This window comes from Sus scrofa, chromosome 3 (assembly GCF_000003025.6).
Source record: "Sus scrofa isolate TJ Tabasco breed Duroc chromosome 3, Sscrofa11.1, whole genome shotgun sequence".
In the NCBI taxonomy this organism is placed as follows: Eukaryota; Metazoa; Chordata; class Mammalia; order Artiodactyla; family Suidae; genus Sus; species Sus scrofa.
The window spans coordinates 103,601,790-103,621,688 of NC_010445.4; the positions used below are offsets into that span (position 1 = coordinate 103,601,790).

Sequence of the window (19,899 nt, forward strand, 5' to 3'; positions counted from 1 at the left end):
CAATATTCCCCTCTCAGACTGCTGAATTCTAGGAAGTCTTGAAGGTTGCTGGGAGAAAGAAGTGAGAATTGTTTCCTAGAAACAGAATGGAAAAGTCTGCTGAAGTCTTATGGGATCCACTCTGCTCTCCAGGAAGTGTATGTGCTCTTCCAGTTCACATTTCTGCACCAAGGCGGTGGCAGGTGGCCTGAAGAGCGAGTGGGAAGCAATAATCAGCTCTCTGAGTAACAGTGTTTTCATTTGCCAAATGTTATGCTAATGTTCTCCAAACCTAGGGTAGAAATATGCAAACTTAGGCTGAAAATATGCATACTGTTAGTGTGAAGTTTTCAGACTTGTGAAAAAATGTAGGTAAACAATATCAAAAGGTATCTTTAAAATTATGTGGTCAATTTTGCATAAAGTAAATATGTGTACAGTTTAGTGTTTATATATTGGAGCAAATTTATTTGTAAACTACGTCAGGAAATCTCTGCACGAATACAGTAGCATAAAAGTAGTTGCTTTTGCATTTGACTTGCAAAGAAATGGAAGCAAAAGCATTTTAAAACAGCATGATTTTGTCTGCTTTATCTGAATGAGTAGTGGCATTTTCTAACTGCTTGCCTCTTTGGCACATAAGTCATCGTGTACACTCTTACTAATAGTCTTTGAACTTCTTTCTCTGTCCTTTTCTTCCTGGCCGTATATCGCTGCCTTTAGCGCTTCAGCATGGAAGGCATCTCAAATGTCATTCAGAATGGCCTCCGCCACACGTTTGGAAATTCAGGTGGAGAGAAACAGGTGCTTGGTTATCTTATTTTCCTCATTCTCTGCTTTTTACTCTCTGTGTAAGTGAAGGTCCTGAAAGCTGGCGGTTTTACTAATTTACTAAGACTATTACTTAAAAGAGAGAAATAAAAAGTTCATTATATTTATAGCCTTGATAAGGCGTAGCATTTCCCTTTAGGAAAAAGCCTTTTTCAAATTGGACCATTGACTAAATGCGTTCTTAATATATGTTTTAGAGCTCCATTTTTCATTCTTACCTTTAAATAAGTAGGTATTAATGTACTGACTTACTGAATTGCATGTGTAAACTATATAACTGAAAATAACTAAGCTAGAATATGCTGCTTTAATTCTAAAAGCCCAGAAAACAACATCTTATTTTGGGGGGATCGAAGGCCAGATGTTGGCATCTTTTAGACTAGAGTTCTAGGTCAAAATGTCTGTAGAGTGTATCCCATCTACTTTTAAATGCAGTTCATCTGTTTTTAAGATGTATCATGTGGTCAGCCAATTCAGTTGTCTGCTGAATGAGGCATAAGACATGATCCAAAATCATACATGGGTATAAATATATAGTCAAATGTGTAGTAGTTGCTTTTTGTTAACTTTTTTTTTTTTAAATATATAATGATTTAAGGAATGTCATGAGCATGGGAAACACATCTACATGGAGTGTGCTTAAAATTACTTTTCTCAGTTGAAACCTTCACGCACAATTGAAACCTTCCCTTCAAAAAGAAAACTTTTCAATTCAGCTCTTAAGCGAAGGCTGAGAAAGTCTGCAGAGTGCAGTTTAGAGGCAGTTTTATCAGAGGAAGACATTTGAACCTATGTTTTTCCTGCAGCTAGTTGTGAATTCCTCAAGAAGGGAAATAATCAACATGAAAATAATCTTTCATGCTGACATTTGTAGCTCATAAGTGGGTTCCATGAAGGGATGGTTGAGGTTTTTTTTTTTTTTTTTTTTTTTTTAATTTTTATTCTGTTGCCTCTCATCTCTCTCAAACCCACAAGATGGCAGGATAACTTCCAACTGACCCAAAACATGGGTGTAGGGCAGGAAGGGCAGAAAGTGTATCCAGATAGTGTGTGTGCCAGAATTTGGCTTCCTGACACTTCTCCAAGTTGCCCAGCATGCATGCTATTAGTGAGGCCCCAGGAGGGCATGTTTCTGGCTCCTTGTATATTCTCTACACAGAAACATAATTGGTTATACAACTGGGTGTCACCTTGGGAATGCCTACACCAAAAAGATGGCAGAAATTAAGCTGTTTAAAGATTGAACAATTCATTGGAACCAGTCATTGTTAAGCAGTTCTGTTTTGTTTTTGGGTTATGAGTGGGATAATATCATTCAAAGAGGATTAGGAACAGAACTGAGATTCAGGGAAGAGGCCAAATAATGGGTGGGTCTAGAGAGATTCCAAGGAAAAACACCCATGACCTTAGACAGGTGCATGCAAACTGTAGTGCATTGTCCATTTTTTTTTTTTTTTTTTTTTTTGGTGGAGTGGTCAAAATAGAATCTGAATAGTAATTTTTAGATTCTGCTTGCATGGGACATGTTATAGAGGATATAACCGATACCTGTGAGCCTTCACAATAATGAACGAGGCAGTTTGTTTCCATCAGACATGAATTTTCACTATTTATTAGACCTGTCTCTCCTTTCAGTTTTCTTTTCCTTTAATATCTTTGATCGTTTATAACTACTTACACAATAATTGAAAGTAATAATAGTAACAACACCTCAAATTCGTTGGGTATGTGTGTCCTGGTTAGCGTCTAGAGAAAGCTGGTATGTGTTCCTAAAGTTGTCAGAAGTTATCCGTGTGACTACTTTGTTCAACTAGAAGAAAATGGTCTGAAACAGAATTGATTATTGGGAGCTATTTTGCTATGCAGAATGGTTATGCTTTTAGTTTAAGTTATCATTTCAAAAATGTGTTGAAATCTAAGGGGAAGGTTAGATAAGACTTCCCTTTCAAAATGAACAAATTGGACAGATGTACTCCTGTGAAACTTTCAGTAACTGAAAGGCAGAAGAGTAGATATTCCTGTAAATATTGAGCTTGTATGAAATAGAGGTGGGCAAAAACAATGAGCTCTGGCTGAGATAGTAAGATACATGTGTTCATTACTAAAGTGGCTTCTGTTTCGTGTTATAAAACAGACCTGCTAGTAACTACATCAAGTTTTTGCAAGAAGGTAATTCAGATTCAGTGACTTTTTTTTTTTTTTTTTAACTTGGCAGTACTTGACAACAGTTATTCCTTATGAGAAAAAGAACGGACCACCATCCGTTGAAGATCTTCAAGTACTAACAAAAAGTAAGCCAAGACAAAATCTGTTACCTTGTTTATATTTGCTGATTGTATATATACTGATTTTAATTGGCTGGTTTTGTTGTTATTGTTTTGTTTTGTCAATTTGGGATAGTAAATGATGAATATCACTGTGTATTCTTTCGAGAATGAAACCATAAATGGCTGTGACGACAAACACAACACTAAATCTAGAGTTGATTTGTATTTTTTTTTTCTGTTTTTATTACCTTTTAAAATATTTACAAGCTGAAGTTTTGGGGGGGAAAAAGATAATTTTCTGTCACATCTTGTATATGTAAGAGCAGAGTCATTAATAAATAATTATTGCTTCGTGGATCTTTTATTAGTATGACTGTTAGTAACTCAATGGGAAAGATTCTGGAGAATTGTGGCCTAAAACACTTTCCTTTCTTGGGAATGTAGAACCCAAGGTAAGAAGTTATAAGTAGAATAAATCGATAGTAATATTTTAAGAATATTCTCTCATTCAGCAAATATTTTAATGAGGGGCTACTCTGCCAGGCCATGTTCTGGGCACTTGGGGTACTTCAGTGAACAAAGCAGACAATAATACTCCACCATCAAGGGGCTTGCATTTTAAATTAATTTTTTGATGTAATATACATTATATCGAATGTCTGTGATAGCCATAAATGAACTGAATTCGGGTTCTAGCCCTGTTATTCACAGGGATATCCTTGGAAGTCATTTACCTTCTCTTGGTCACAGAGGAAAATGAGGATTAAAATATTTGTTCTCCTTACCTCATGGTAAATGAATTAATATATGTGTGATTTGGCCTAAGTCAATCACTCAGCCTTGTTTTTCTTGAAGGGATTGAATTTGCTGATCTATTAGGTTCTTTCTGATTGTAAATATTTGTGGTTTTTTGTTGTTTTCTGTTTTTGTCTTTTCAGGGCTGCACCTGTGGCATATGGAAGTTCCCTGGCTACACCACAGCCACAGCAACGCCAGATGCTTAACCCACTGAGCAAAGCCACGTCCTCATTGACGCTAGTTGGGTTCGTTACCACTGAGCCACAACAGGATCTCTGTAAATATTTGTGATGATTGTTAATTAGAGAGCATCATGTGAGTGGATGTTGATGATACTGACCTTGGAAATTGAGAATATAGAGGCATGGGTGGGGGCAGCACAGGAAAAGAAAAGAATATCTTACGTGTAAGCTGCCAGTCGGCTAACCTGAAGCTTTTATTCTTTCCTTTGGTGATGAGCACTTTGCAAAACACTTTTTTTTTTCCCTCGAACATATAATAGTTTTTTTTTTTTTCCGTTATAGCTGGTTTACAGTGTTCTGTCAATTTTCTACTCTACAGCATGGTGACCCAGTTACTCATACATATATAGATTCTTTTTTCTCACATCATCATGCTCCATCACTTTTCAAAACATGTTATACTTCTGTGATGCCAGCTTGTCTAAAATAAAGAATTAAGAGACTAAAAGGGTGGCCAGCCCTCTACTTTTCCAGAAAACTTAGGAAGTTAACAAGTGTCCACGATCATACAGGAGCATGGTTAATTACAGGGCTGCATCTCCTAATTCCCAGTCTACCATACTTTTTAATAACATTGGCTTTTGATATGTGATTTTATGTAGAACTAAATCTAGAATGTGAATGGAAGCAGAAATACCAAGTTTAAATATTTCTCTAACAAGGGAACATAAGTATTGCCTGGAAGCTGGGAATTGCTGAGGGGACGTCATCTTCTCAGATCCAGGACAAACATATACTTGGCCAAACCAAAGTTATCATAATTCCCATGGCAGAATGTCCTAGCTGATTTTTAGATAATGTCTTTGTAGACTGACAACAATTTGGGGCTTGGGGGTGAGGGAACGTGTGTAGGGCGTGTGAACGAGTGTCCAAGTTCATGTAGTTATGAGGATGGGATCATTGTGAGACGGTAGATGGAAGGATGACCTTGACTCTGAAAGTTTTGAAAAAGTGATTATCTCCTGAAAACACTGGGGAGAATCTGAGCCCCTGCCACCCCCACCACGGGGAAAGCCCCATGAATAGTGTTTAGATGTGTAGCCGTCCTTGTAAAAGCTGTTGGAGGTGCAATAATAATAGTAATAAGATGGAATTCCCGTCGTGGCTCAGTGGTTAACAAATCCGACTAGGAACCATGAGGTTGCGGGTTCCATCTCTGGCCTTGCTCAGTGGGTTAAGGATCCGGTGTTGCCGTGAGCTGTGGTGGAGGTCGCAGATGCGGCTCGGATCCTGCGTTGCTGTGGCTGTGGCGGAGGCCGGTGGCTACAGCTCCGATTCGACCCCTAGCCTGGGAACCTCCATATGCCACGGGAGTGGCCCTAAAAAAGGCAAAAAGACCAAAAAAAAAAATAGTAATAAGAATTAGAATATTAGTCGTGTTAATAATGATAGTAATGCTGACATAGCATAAATTTTGTGCCAGGCACGGTTTTACATCTGAATTCGTAACTTCACATTAGAACAAGCCCTTTGTGACAAATCTAATGATGAATCTCATTTTACAGATGAGGAAGTGTGTTCCCTGAGGGGTTAAGTAACTTGCTCAGAGTCCCACTGCTAGGAAGTGGCAGAGCCAGGGTTTAACCCAGGAAGGCTGATTACAGTTACGCTGGGTTGTCTTGTACATCTGGGGGAGAATAGTGAGGCCTTTCCCTGGGGTGCTCTGGAGAGTTTGTGTGGGCAGTCGCGGTGAAAGGACGGTATTCATGTGGGTTTATCTGAACCTGAGTGGTCTAGACCTTTTTTTTTTTTCTTTCTCCTTTTTAGGGTTGCACCCATGACACAGGGAAAGTTCTCAGACTAGGGGTCCAATCAGGGCTGCAGCTGCTGGCCTACACCACAGCTACAGCAATGTGGGATCTGAGCTGTGTTTGTGACCTACACCACAGCTCACAGTAACACCAGATTCTTAACCCACTGAGCAAGGCCATGTATCGAACCCTAAATCCTCATGGATCCTAGTTGGATTTGTTGCTGCTGAGCCACAAAGGGAACTCCAGGTCTAGATGTTTTTTTAAACACTAGACTAGTCGCTGTGTTTTCTGTTTTGTCTTTGATTAGAGATCAGATGGTCAAAGATTCTCTTTAGGATGAGGCTAAGTCCCCCAGATTCCTCTGTAGTATCAAGGATCAGGCAGCTTGGCAGGGTGTGTGCTTCATGGAAGTCTATTCTTCATTTTGGTTTCTTCTTTAAAAGTTTCCAAGCAGGCTGACAGATAAGCCCTTTGGAGAGTACAGCTAACTCTTCATTAACCTAAGAGGTTCTTCAGCTAATGAGATCCACAACACCAAGTTTCTGTTCCCCAGAGCTTGCAGAAATGTACATTACAGTAACTCGCTTGCTGGCATTTATGGTGACAACCTGAGGCTCTACGTAAATAACCCAGTTCCTCTTTTCTGCCTCCACAGTCTAGAAATTTTAAATCAGGGACACAGCTCTGAGATAGCTGGAATATTCTTACCTGAATGAGGACTTATTAAACTATAACAAATATTAAACATTTGTGTTTGTATTCTCTTATCCAGAAAATAATCAATTTACATGGGTTGGTTATACTGTATAATTGAGATGAAGGCTACAGTGATGGAAATTACCTGAATCTGAAATTCTTTTTCTTTTCTTTCTCCTTTATTTTGTAGTTCTTCGTGCCATGAAAGAGGATAGTGAAAAAGTTCCGAGCTTGTTAACTGATTATATACTGAAAGGTGAGTTTTAGATAGTGTATGTGCAGTAGTTGGAAAGTTTTGATTAGTCAGTAGATGCACTGTCTTGCTAATAGATTTAAAGAGTAACTTTCAAATGCACAACTTATATTAATCTTATTTTGCAGGATGAGGGTATTTACATGACTGACTTATGCTCTCCACATTATAAAGTATGGTTGTGTAAAATTTAATTTTTATTTGCGGTCCAGGGCTGAAAGTAATTTCCACAGCTAAATTATAGGCATTGAAGAAGGCAATGAAGGAAATAGGGAGACATGGCCATAATTATGTGGCAGGCATTGACACCAGGAGGGGTTTGAAAAAGGTGACTCCTGCCATCTTGACAACAGAAGGATAAGGATGGGTGAAAGAGGCAACAGTCAGATCAGTTAACAGTCCCAAAGAGAATATGAAAGACATTGGGCTAAGGGACAGGGAGGGGAGGGGGAGAGAGAGAGGGAAAGAATAGATGTTCATAGAGCCAGAGCAGTGAAGAATGAGCCCGTAAATCTTAGGAGCAAGATCAGGCTTGTACAGGATGGGCATAGGGATGAGGCAAAGGAAGATCATTTGAGACTTGTCTGAGCTTACCTATTTTGCTAAGGAAAGAACCAAATTTGGATGATAGAGGGCCTGAAGAACTTATTAAAGACACAACTAAGACTTTTCAATGAAATTATTATTATTTTGCTTTTTAGGGCTGCACCCTTGGCATATGGAGGTTCCCAGGCTAGGGGTCAATCGGATCTGTAGCCACTGGCCTATGCCACAGCCACAGCAACGCCAGATCCGAGCCACGTCTGTGACCTACACCATAGCTCGTGGCAATGCTGGATCCTTAACCCACTGAGCAAGCCAGGGATTGAACCTGCAACCTCATGGTTCCTAGTTGGAGTCGTTTCCGCTGCATCACAATGGGAACTGAGACATTATTTTATAAAAAGTAGATTTTTAAGGTTGCAGATCTCCAAAGCATCATAAAATGCATTTTGTAGTGTTGGCTCCAATTTTGAGAGCAGTGCTCCTCTCGTAACACTTTTCTTCTTTGGGTTCTCGCTCTTCTCCATTAAGAGTTGCTAGCTGAACAACTAGCTGATTTCTGAGATGTTAGGTAACTCAGATGGACTTTTATTCAGTCATAGCTTCACAAAGGGGGAGCCTTCAGGATAGCTGGGAGCACAACATGCATACATAAGTATTACCTGTAAGAGACCTGATGCGGGTAGCCACTAGTAGGTTAACAGGAGGGTAGAAAAAGTGAAATTGGCATGCTTGGTTTTTAATAAGCTCTGCTTTTCTGATGGAGGGCTTTTTCTTCCTGTTACATTCTGATTTTTTTTTTTTTTTTTTGTAAACCTGACATCTTTGTTTGCTTTTGTGTTGTGCTAGCATTGGTTTGAAAAGCTGGATTGTTTGAGGTTTGTTTTTTATAGATGTGAATCAGGAATGAGATGCACATAAAGAACATGTCTTGATTTCTAATTTTAGTGGGTCCCTAGGGCACCACCAGGAGGGCCAAAGATAAAATAGCTAGAGAATACTTCGGAAGCTTATTCTGTCATTGGACTGCATGGGAGGATTTTATGACCCAGAAAATAGAGGGCTCCAGGGGAAAGTGACATTTACTTTTTCCCCTGAAAACCCAGCACTGTAACTGATGCTGCCCTGCATGCCTCCAATGCTGCTCCCTGTGCTTGGCCCCTGGCTCCCTCTGCCAGCCCAGGTCTAGCTAGACAGTACCTGCTGCTGGTGAGCTGCTTGTGGGCATGTGTTGTGGTTTTGTCTTGGCTTTGTTTTATGAGGACTGGGTGGAAAATAAGCTGGGGTTCAGACTAAAGAGTGACTCTGTAGTCTGAGAAAATGAAGAGGGATGTGTAACGTTCAGAGGAGTTCACCTGCATGGGAAGGAGATGACGGAATGTGACTTAAAATGCTGTTTTCCACCCATCCTGGAAATCCACATCCAGTTAGGGTTTCCTCTTCCTCAGTGACCAGTAGAACATTTTGCTTGGGTGGGGGTATTGCTTCCCAGGGGAGAACTCTCCTTCCACTCTCTTGGTGGGACTTTGTCCTTGTTGTCAATGCCAGTGACTATGGTTTGGCTGCTTAAATATACCACCTTCATTTTAATGTGAAGGTGAGAAGTGAAAGAAGGTAGAAAAATGGCCTTATTTGGCCTGAGAAAGATGGGATGGGTGCTGTATGGGCTACTTAGGCTTCCCTTTCTCATACCTGCTTAGCTACCCCACCGCAGCCTGCTCCCATTCCGGCCCTCAACAGCTGTACCCAAGGCTGCACTGTAGCTCTGGCTGCTGCCGTGCTGGTCCTAGACAGGGAGAAAATCATGTGCAGACACTTGGACCCATCTTTGGCTTCACCAGGGGGCCGTTTGCTGTGTTACAAGCCTCATGGTACAGGGCTAACATTATGGGCTTCTCTCTAAGTGGTACCCTAAGAGACATGGCCTTTTGGTATCTCATTTCTGGGCAATTCTAATACATGTGTCTTGAGAAAACTTTTCATTGGTGGGTACATAGCTTTTAAAACCTTAAAATGCTACTATAGATTCTTGCATTAATGTTTAGTTCTCATTATGGAATGGTGTCTTTATATACATATAAAAATATATATACATCTTGTGTAAGTGTATACAAAATACACATTGCTATTTAAAAATTTTTTTTTTCTTCCTCTAGTTCTATGTCCTACATAGCACAGCATCCTTCAGGAACAACTTTATCTTTCGTGGACTACAAGCTATATTTCCTATAGCATTATTCTGAAAGCTGGCTACCATTACCTTCCTGCTATTGGAAACTCAGGACACTTGAACTTGGGTTTGTGATTCAGTATTACTAGATCATGTCCTAATTCTTTATATTATCAACGAAGAGAAATATGGCACTATTTTGAATTCTAGAGATGGTTTTTCGTTAAATACTAACAATTGCGAACTCTTCTCCAGCTTTATAGAGGGGGAGTGATGTTAATTGTCCATGTGCAGTTAGAGTTTACATCAGCTGACAGTACGCCGATCTGAGTTTTTATGGCTTTCTAGATCTAAACTGCACTCACTTGAGAACTAGATTAAAGCACTGAGAGATTTATACTATAGCTATTCTTTGGTGATGGCAAGAACCAACTCTGGTTTTTTTATAAGAGAATTGTCAGTATAAATATTACCTACCAGTATTGTCCAGAGAGACTGAAACTTGGGTTGTTCTTGGAAGAAGGGAAACCAGAATATGCATTATTTTAATACTTAGTAACTAACACTTGGAGATGACTGATTTTAGAGGCTGCTGTGTGTTTCACCATTGTTCAAATTTTAACCATTAGGATGCCATTCAGAATCTTGTTTAATTTTAGAGGGTTAAATGTTTCATTTCACCTGTCTGCGAAGAAGTGTCCTTTACAAGGATAAGGTGCTTAAGAAACTGTATGCTGTCGCAGCCCATTTCCTTTTACTGTGTTGTATTTTATTCATGCCTGTGTGTTCTCCTAAAGTGCTAATTCTAGAAACAGCCATTCATGGATACATCACTAGTCATGAAACACTTTTGCCAGTTCCAATCAAGTCAACCCCATTTAATAAATGTTGGGGAAAAAAAGGTAATACACGCTTGAGAGCTTTATTTTTGAGTTTTTGATTTTTTTTCACCTCCCTTAACAGTGCCGGATTCGTCCCCTTACCATTCCACACACAGTCCATCACTACAGCGTGTGAGCTGGTGAAATCTTGATTAGCCTCCTGGGGGCTGGGGTGGGGACGTGGGGTGCACCTTTTTTACATGTATTCCTTGGGAGAGGCATATCTTTGAGAGAAGCACTGGGGCTGCTTGTGATGCTGGAGGCTCATGGAGCTGACAATCTTAAAAGGACAATTCATCTTCCTCCCCTCAGACACAGGATCTTTTTTTGAAAGTGACACTGTATAATGTAGATTCGAAGTGTTTACTGGCTGCCCAGAAACAAGTACAGGTAATTCTTTTACAGCCTTGTTTTTTGAAGAAAACAAACTGTACAACTATGGTGCACTCCAAGTGCCATATATCTATTTTATTTTTTCAGGAAATTATATTTTTCTTTTACAGAGCACAACAGGAACCAAAGTAAAAGAGTAATAGATACAGCACTCAGGATAAATCATATCTTTAAAATAATAATAAAAAAAATTTACACCTTGTCCTATATCCTGTTAGTATTTTCATAATATGGCCATGATTGGAAAAAAAAAAAAAAACAAAAAGCAAGCATTTACAATTTTTTGGATACTTTTTATGCCAGGAATGGATTTGTCAACAAAAATTTTATATTAATCAGGCTGATGTAAATCTATTTTGGTAACATATCATTAACAAATTTATTTTGGAAATAGATAAAAATATTGCCCCTTGATAATAAATCTTTTTTCTTTGACGCAAACAGCTAGAACACCTTTTTCTTTTCCTTTTTTTGATATTCTAAGACAAAAGAAATGGTTAATCTTCAGATTAATAAATTAGGTCATTATAATAATAAATTAATTTTTTTTTAAAGTTCAGCAACCTCTGTCCAAGTATTTACAACAATACTTGAAAGTTCCTTTACAAAACAGAACACATTTTCTTTTCACATTAAGCATACTGGGTATCTGTGTCTTTCACAACAAGCATTTTTAAAAGAAAAATCAATGCAACAAATGGGTAATTAGTATAAAAGTGCTAAGAGCTGTTTGAAAAGTTAACACTATAGTATACAGTCAGTTATATCTGAGGCAAACTACAACAAACTTCCAGCTTATTATGGACAATATTCCAGTAGTTGTTTCAAACAGTTGTTTGAAAAAAATAAAATCCAGGAGCTGATTAGTGATACAGATAAACTGCCGTCAATGTCTCTGGCCAGTAAGCAAATTGAAAAACGAAGCAAATCCAAATGAGGAAGATTTTTAGTAAAGGAATACCTTCTCCATAGCAGGTGTGATGCTGACTGCTCAGGGCATGTGCACACACACATACAAACACACACACACATACTCATATCTCTTTCCAACTAAACTGCAGGTAGAATGAGATTTTTTTGTGTTAATCAAAAATTTGTAAGTGATCCAAAGCATTGATATGGAATGCCTGTTTGTTTTTGTTCTGGTTAAAATCTCATAAAAATACATTCAACAGGAAAACATAAATTGTATGTGTATAAATATATATGTATATATATATATTATATACACACGCACACAAATACTTTTGTTTTTCTGAAGCATAACATAGTTACATAAATATTCCTATAATTGCTAAAGTTTAAAGAGGCATAATTTTTTTTTGAGCTTCAACAAAGGTGCTTGAATAATATACAATTAAAATGAAGTAGTTTCTATTTTGTAGAATCAGTATATAAGGAAAAATAAAATCCCCAAACAGTCTTTTTTTTTTTTTAAGTTTCTTAAGCTAGAGCGTCAACAAAAACTATGAACAACCAACAACAGAACAGAACGAAGCAACAACAAACAAGGAGGTATAGCCCCTGGAAATGCCTGGCATCCTTCACCCTCTCCTCCTTCCTGTCATGCTGCTGTAAGAAAAGCTCCAGTGCTCACATCAAGAAACGACTCGGGTCTCATTCATTTGCTGACTTTGCTAGGAACTGGCTGATTGGCTTGGAAGAAAAAGAAAGCAGCAAAAAAGTATAACTGTATATATCCTTAATCACCTGCTTTAGAGAAATGCCACTACCCCATTTCTCTGGCTTCCTCGCCGCCTACTGCAGCTACTGACTGGATAGAAAAGAAGCTTGTGGCTTTAGGCCTGGGATGGCTATCGAAAGGTTCTGATGCACTTATCTGGTAGTCTAAGGTGGCTATGGCAGCTTTTTTTTTTTTTTGTTTTCCTGCTCACTCAGGCCTGAGCTTTGCAGCAACCAGTGCAGTCTTCCAAGCAACAGGAAAAATACCCTCTGGGCCACTGGACTGCTTTTATTTGACTGGATTTCTCTCCGAGCCAAGCTGACCAGTTTGTCTTCCCAACACCTCCCTCCCACCCATGTTCCCCAACCAAACTCACTGTCCCCGCCCCCAAGTATCTCTACAGCTATATTACAAGCAAATACATCTTAGCAACTCGAAAACCTTTGGTTCTAAGAAAACACTTGGTCAGTTATCTTGAGGAAGAGTGGGAATGCTTGTTCTGCACACTGCTGTAGACAGAGCCCATCCCAGTAAGTTCTCAGCGCTGTACATCAAGTCACAATCCAACACAATCCACTAAGCAAGTGCACAAATTCTAGTTTACTTTTAAGAGCAGGTTTAGTCGTTTTTCTGTCTTTCAAAACCTCATCCAAGTTGCCTGGCTTCACACTGTTTGGTAGAAGTTGTCTGCCTGTAGGTGGTTCTGTCTTTGCATGCTGTAGAAGCCACTGAGCCTCGCATCCGGTTCCGCGATTCTCAGCATCCTCTGGGAGCTGTCCACCTGGACACGGGCTCCTTTCTTGCAGTCCACGGATACCAGGTGATTATTTAAGGAAGAAGGCTGTTTAATGGGAAGAGGGAAAATCCACAAAGCATTAGCCTTACGCACTCAAATCAACCCATATGTAGGACCTCATTCGGGTGAGCTAACAGCTTTACAGCACACAGACGGGCAGACGATGTGGGGTTTACAGCCTGTTCGAGCGCCAACTATATACGTATGAGGGATACTGACACACTGTTTAAAAGTGAAATGTCAAACAGGGAGGAGATGAAGGAACTGAGACAATATTGAAGTGACATCATTATTTTCAAATCTTTCAAGTACAGAAGAGTGCTTAAGAGGGCCGATGGGTGAGTGGAAGGTACCAGACAGGTAGATGTTAAGATAAACAGACACTTGTAAATCACTCAGGCTGCAAAGTGAGCATCCCAGGTCGGTCCAGCCCATCATATCCAGGCATCCACACACACTATGAGCAGCCCCAGCCCAGCTTTGCAGGGGGGAACCATGTCTTGCATGCTCTGTACCCTGACCCAGCATGTGCCCTGCCCAGAGGTTATGCCCAGTGCATACTTGTCAAAAGAAAATCAGAGGCAGGTTAACTATCTGCCAGGACTTTTATGTGAAAGGGTTATCTGGATGATAAATTGGCTGTTTATAGTTCTTAAGGGTGTATGGCTTTTTCTTTAGTAAAAACCAGACTGCAAAAAGCATCAGTTTTGGCAAGATCTGTGATTTCCCTTCATGAAAATGAATTCTTTCCTGCCTTATAAATAGGGAGATTGAAGTGCTTTGTGTTTGTATTGACAACAGATACATACTCTTTTCCCTCAAGATGAAATCTGCCTCTCTCCATCCTGTCTGGAATTATTTCACACAATCTCTTCATCCTTTGCTAGCTTTGCCCTGTCTGCTTGGCTGTGATGCATCTCCCTGTCCTCTGGACTTGGTACACACTCATGATCTTTACCTTTCCTCTTGTCCTTTCCTGAGTGTTCCCTCCCTGCGCTTGTGATTTTTTTTTTTCCTTTCCCAATTCTGAGTGGATAGATAATTGAGAAATACCAGGTGATCAGGTTTTAATCTCTAATATAAACAACAATGACTCAGGGGTGTTTGCTTATTTGAAAACTCTAAAGTAAATCCAGGAAATTGGATCTGTGAAAGGTCAGGATTCATTAACCAGTGGAAATGGAGAATTCATCCAGTGACTGATCCAGCCCTGGGCAAATGGTATATAGCTCATCACCACAGCTTAATGTGCATTTGAGGCTATGAAGAGCAAAGGAAAATTTCACTGGCTAATAGAGCAGATATCAAGCAATTTAAGGAAACAGAAGCATGCAGACTTTGGAAAGTCTTGATCAAAAACTTGAGGAAAGTTTGATCATTCAAGAGGTTGAAACTTTGTCAGGACAATACCTTAGTTGGTGTTCGATACCAGCAAAGCAGTGGTATCCACTGTTTCTTCTGATTGATGAAGAGGAACGCTATTATAATAGAGAGGCCTATTATTATGGGAACCACAACCGAGGCAATGGAGTCCAGCGAAGAATCTTCACCTGAATGCAGCCTGTTGTTGTCTCTGTAATCTACCTGGAGGTGACCCATGTCTAGGAAACAAAACATGATAAGCATTTATCACCCAAACCAGAATTTTAAAGGATATTTTAATTTACACTGTAAATAGAGATCAGAAACTTGTTTTTATTGCTGCCCAATACTTTAAGGCTAAAACATGATTAAAGTCTAACGTGGATTCAAAAAGCTCTTATGAGAAGGCAGAGCTCTTAGGGATGGATGTAAGCAAAGGAAATACTAGGGTGAGGTTAATAATTAGGCAGGATGATGCTAATTCTAGCTACTCAAGAAAATAAGAAAATTCTTACCTAGACTTTAAAAAATAACTAAAATTAGACTGCTAAAAATATTTTGATTAATGTTAACCTATATGCTCTTATAAGATTTCGAAGCAGAAACATGAGGCTTAGCTCCCTGCTTACTAGCAAACAGGAGACTATGGCAAAGTATATGCCTCTACTTACTGGTGTAGTAGTGTCCTGGTAAAAAAATCAAGCCAGAATCAAGAGCTTGGTCTCTTGGTTGATATTCTGGTTCACTATGCTTTAAGCAAAAATAGTTTACTTTTCATAAACTTGTTGATAACTCACTGGACCTATTAGATCATTTCCCTGCCTGAGTTAATATACTGCACAAGGGACATTTAATTTTGCTCTTATAGACGAAGGTCTTTTTGTTCCTTTAAATCATCATTCTTGCAATGAGCACTGCAAACAGAGATGACAAAGTTAAATTTACACCAATCAAGGGAACTCTCTGGAAATGTCGTTATTTTTCTTTTATTTAGTTTCAAGTAAACCACTGTAGTCAGGATGTCTACATGCATCAAAGACCAGGTTAGTAAAAGATGCAGGACACACAATATCAGATGAACTTGGTTTTCTTAAAATTTTTTTAAATTTTAATTTTTTGTGGCCATGCCTGCAGCATGTGGAGTTTTCTAGGCCAGGGATCAAACGCATGCCACAACAGTGACAATACCAGATCTTTAACTTCTGGGCCACTGGGGAACTCCAAAGGACTTGCTTTTATTTATTTATTAAAAAAAAAAAAAAACCAAAAACTTTTTTTTTTTGGTCTTTTTAGTGCCACACTCACAGCACATGGAGTTTCCCAGGCCAGAGGTCGAATCAGAGCGGTTGCCGCTGGCCAAGGCCACAGAAATGCCAGATGCGAGCTGCATCTGTGACCTACACCACAACTCATGGCAACGCCAGATCCTTAACCCACTGAATCAGGCCAGGGATTGAACCTGTGTCCTCATGGATACTAATTAGATTTGTTTCTGCTGAACCACAATGGGAACTCCAGGACTTGCTTTTAAATTGTTCTGCAAACTCAGTTCATGAAGTAGCACAGTTTTGTGATATTAATACTGATCTATAATTTAAACTCAGATTTTTATTAATATGTTTCTATGTGTACGTGGGGGGATTGGAAGAAGAGAACCTTCCTAGTCATTTTAGCCAGTGTAGATGATGATACTCTATAGGAAGGGGAAAAAAAGGAACGTATTTGTTAGCATCAAGAAAAATGCCAGTAGTTCCCACCATGGCTCAGCAGATTAAGAACCCGATGTTGTCTCTGTGAGGATGTTGCTTTGATCCCTGGCCCTGCTTAGTGGGTTAAGGATCCAGCTTTGGTGCAAGCTGCAGCATAGGTCACAGAGGAAGGCTTGGTTCTGGTGTTGCCGTGGCTGTGGTGTAACCTCAGCGGCAGCTCCAATTCAACCCCTACCTTGGGAACTTCCATACACCACAGGTGTGACTATAAAAGGAAAAAAAAGAAAAAGAAAAAAGCCAAAGGTAAAAGTAATATTTTACCGATGAATTCAAGTTTCAAACACACAATGAATGAAGAATGAATTTTTTTTTTGTCTTTTCAGGGCAGCAGTCGCAGTGTATGGAGATTCCCAGGCTAGGGGTCAAATTTGAGCTGTAGCTGCTGGCCTACACCACAGCCACAGCAACACCAGATCCAAGCCATGTCTGCGACCTACACCACAGCTCATAGCAATGCTGGATCCTTAACCCACTGAGCAAGGCCAGGGATTGAACATGCATCCTCATGGATGCTAGTCAGATTTGTTCCCACTGAGCCATGATGGGAACTCCAAGAATGAATTTTTACCTTCCCACATTCCAAATAATATTGGAAGCAGTATTGGAATATGTGTCATCAAGAAAATTAAAAAGTAGTTCATTTGTGGCTCAGCAGATTAAAGACCCAACATTGTCTCTATAAGGATGCAGGTTTGATCCCCGGCCTCACTCAGTGGGTTAAAGATCGGACATGGCCACAAGCTGTGGCGTAGCTCACAGATGCAGCTTGGATCAGGTATTGCTGAGGCTATGGCATTAGCCTCTGATGCAGCTCTGATTTTCCATATGCTACAGGTGAGGCCATAAAAAGTTGAAAAAAGGGAAGGAAAATCTTGAGGAAAGGAAAGGAAAATGAAGTTTAACTGAGGCCTATTTACAAAACTGAGTACTTAAATTCTGTTTTGATGCTAAAAGCAGGCCATAAAATTTACCTTTGAGCTTCCTACCAGCCAGAGCAAAAAAGGAAACAAGCATCATCAATAAAACTCACAAGATCTTTAAGATGAAAATAAATCTGTTGCTTAGGAGAAGCATGTATTTACTTGCTACTGACACATGAGGAATTTCTTCTTGGATCTTCATAATAGAGAAGTATGCACAGTCCTCAACATATTATAAAATAGGGCTATTCTTATGATCAAGCTCAGTATCCAGAACACTGTGTGGCAATAATTATTGACTGAATGACTGTAAACACAATGCTAAAGCACCATTCAGTCAGAGCAATTAAATCAGGAGCCAAAACACCAGGTCCAGGAATTTGGCTCTTGGTCATCTGGCTTGATCCAAGCAAAGCACTTAAAATATCTAGAGTAACAGAACATTAATCTCTCAAGCAATGAACATGGCTTCTTCCAAAAGAACTATAAAAATTATATAGCAATGATTTTGAAAATGTCCTTGGAGTAGACAGGAGGCAGTACTGAGTCATGGTTAAGAGTGTGCTTATACTATTTTGATCAAGAGACCTACTTTTATAGAAAAGGCAGGCTTGACAGGAACTTGGCCTTGCTTTACCATTTAGCTGCTGAGAGATAGAATAACATCTCTATTACACACAACTAAAAGGACAGAGCAAGGGGAAAAAAGCATGGAATAAACCTGATGAGTGGAAAAATCAACACATTAGTAAAAAATTAAACTTCCCATGGAGTGAAAACTACCTGGAAATAGAGGGTAACCTAATGCATACATGTTTAGTACAGAATCCATGGGGACAAGTGAATAATTTATCATTCCTCTGTTACCAAAGTTTATTCACCTACATAACATCTGAGAGATGGCTTAGAAATTCCAGATACCAAGGCTCTTAGGACCAAGAACATATTTCTTTCTATCAACACTTAAGTGTCTGAGCATGTGGGGCCAGAAAGGAGGCATTTTACCCAGTTACCTGCAGAGTTATTTCATCATCCTAGGTTGTTAAATATGTTAGAGCTAAGCAGTTATGTTATCTGAACTTCCCTGGGCATGCGATTTATAACATTGCCCAAAAGTTCTGGGGAAAAAAAAAAAAAAAAGGTAAACTATATACACAAGACTAGACAGATCTCAACTGACTTGGCACTTACCTTTGGGGAGATGGATAATGTCATTTTCACTAGGTGTGGGCCACAGGGGGACTTCCAGGTCAATCTCTCCACGATGATTTGTCTTCTCAATGGGTATATTGGTTGGTTCTGGGACATACATTTCTGAAAGAAAAGGATTATTTTTTCATAAGAGACAATGGAGGGGCCACTCAGTGTTGACATTCATTTCCTCAATCAAATGGATGGTGCATTCAATTTAATCCAACACAATACAAAATGTTCTGGGACATCAAAGACCCAGTTTCTGCATTGACATCATTAATGCTAGAGAGTCACTAGCTTGGCAGGGGTGGGAAACATGTCCTCTAATCATTTAAAAGGGGGAAAAAGGTTTACTCCTCCATGCCTTTTCATGACAGACGGTGCTGGCACTATAGGTTTGTGCAAGTTGAAACAGAAGACTTCTTTTACTTTCCACCAGTTAAATATTATACTTTAATAACTTGCTTTTTAATCCATTTATATGAAATATGTGACAGGAAGTGAAAAAGTTAAAGCATCTTCCATTCTTTATTCGTTTTCTCCTCAATGGAGATGGACGTGGGCAGACCTTGTAAGGAGCTGCCTGGCTTAAGTCTTAAATGTCTGCTGTGTTACTCCTGGAACCATGCAGACTGGAAATTGATCTTGAGTAAATATATTTAGATTATCTAATTTGATCATATTGACACTGTGGCCAATAAGCTACTATAACATGAAACCAAACTGAGAAGAATGATACTCTTTAATCCCAAATACCAAAGATTTTTTGGTGTTTTAAGTTCTTAAGGGACTGTGAGAAAATCCAAAGCTTTCCTTGGCTCCTACATATTGTCTATCCTTACTTCATCCAGCTAACAAAAACTAGTCAATTGTTAGAGAAATAATTCTTAAGAACCTCCACCTTCAAACTATGACAACAGTCTGCACTAATTGTGTTCTTCTTCTTGGCCAGGTCCTGCCACATTATTTACTGATTTTTATAATAAGGTTTCCCAACATTGTTTATTAGTGAGTGTTTAGTATTGCCAAACAGCCTCGTTTAGTCCAAAATAAAATACATGAAATATGTTATTTAAGTTAAAATAAAATCATCCTCTCTGTTTAGAGTGATCACTGTCCTTCCCAAATAACCAGCCTTTTTAGGAACTGAACCTTAAGATAAATCTGAGAGAAGAAAAGCATGATAGAGAAGAGAGTACATGCTAAGCTCCCACTATGAGTTAACTGAGTACCTGCTGGGGAAATAAACTCAGAAAAATGAAGCAAATTGCCCGAGAAGATGCATCTAGGAACCAGGAGAGCTGGGCTTCAAATCCAGTTCTGTGTTTCTAAAGCCCAGGTCTTTCCGCTGCCCCCAGAGAATAAAG

General features: G+C 39.3%; 2 protein-coding genes across 6 annotated transcripts in view; one reads left to right on the forward strand and one right to left on the reverse strand.

The window, feature by feature from the left end:
- FEZ2 (fasciculation and elongation protein zeta 2) overlaps window positions 1-11,066 on the forward strand; it is a 46,642-nt gene extending 35,576 nt beyond the window's left edge. The window contains exons 6-9 of one of the 2 annotated variants that reach the window (XM_003125247.6): window positions 703-783; window positions 3,026-3,101; window positions 6,758-6,823; window positions 9,520-10,456. In XM_003125247.6, the coding sequence (XP_003125295.4) occupies window positions 703-783; window positions 3,026-3,101; window positions 6,758-6,823; window positions 9,520-9,536 (240 nt within the window). In that variant the 3' untranslated portion in view covers window positions 9,537-10,456. Of the gene's footprint in view, window positions 1-702; window positions 784-3,025; window positions 3,102-6,757; window positions 6,824-9,519 lie in introns of both variants that reach the window. The other variant, XM_003481247.4, reaches the window with a different exon arrangement.
- The window catches only part of CRIM1 (cysteine rich transmembrane BMP regulator 1), a 203,263-nt gene continuing 193,805 nt past the window's right edge, over window positions 10,442-19,899 (reverse strand). For 2 of the 4 annotated variants that reach the window (XM_021087638.1, XM_021087639.1), the window contains exons 14-16: window positions 18,530-18,652; window positions 14,698-14,888; window positions 10,442-13,332 (exon numbers count right to left, since the gene is read on the reverse strand). In XM_021087638.1, coding sequence (XP_020943297.1) covers window positions 13,156-13,332; window positions 14,698-14,888; window positions 18,530-18,652 — 491 coding nt within the window. In that variant the 3' untranslated portion in view covers window positions 10,442-13,155. The remainder of the gene's footprint in view (window positions 13,333-14,697; window positions 14,889-18,529; window positions 18,653-19,899) is intronic. The other 2 variants (XM_021087640.1, XM_021087637.1) reach the window with 1 other exon arrangement.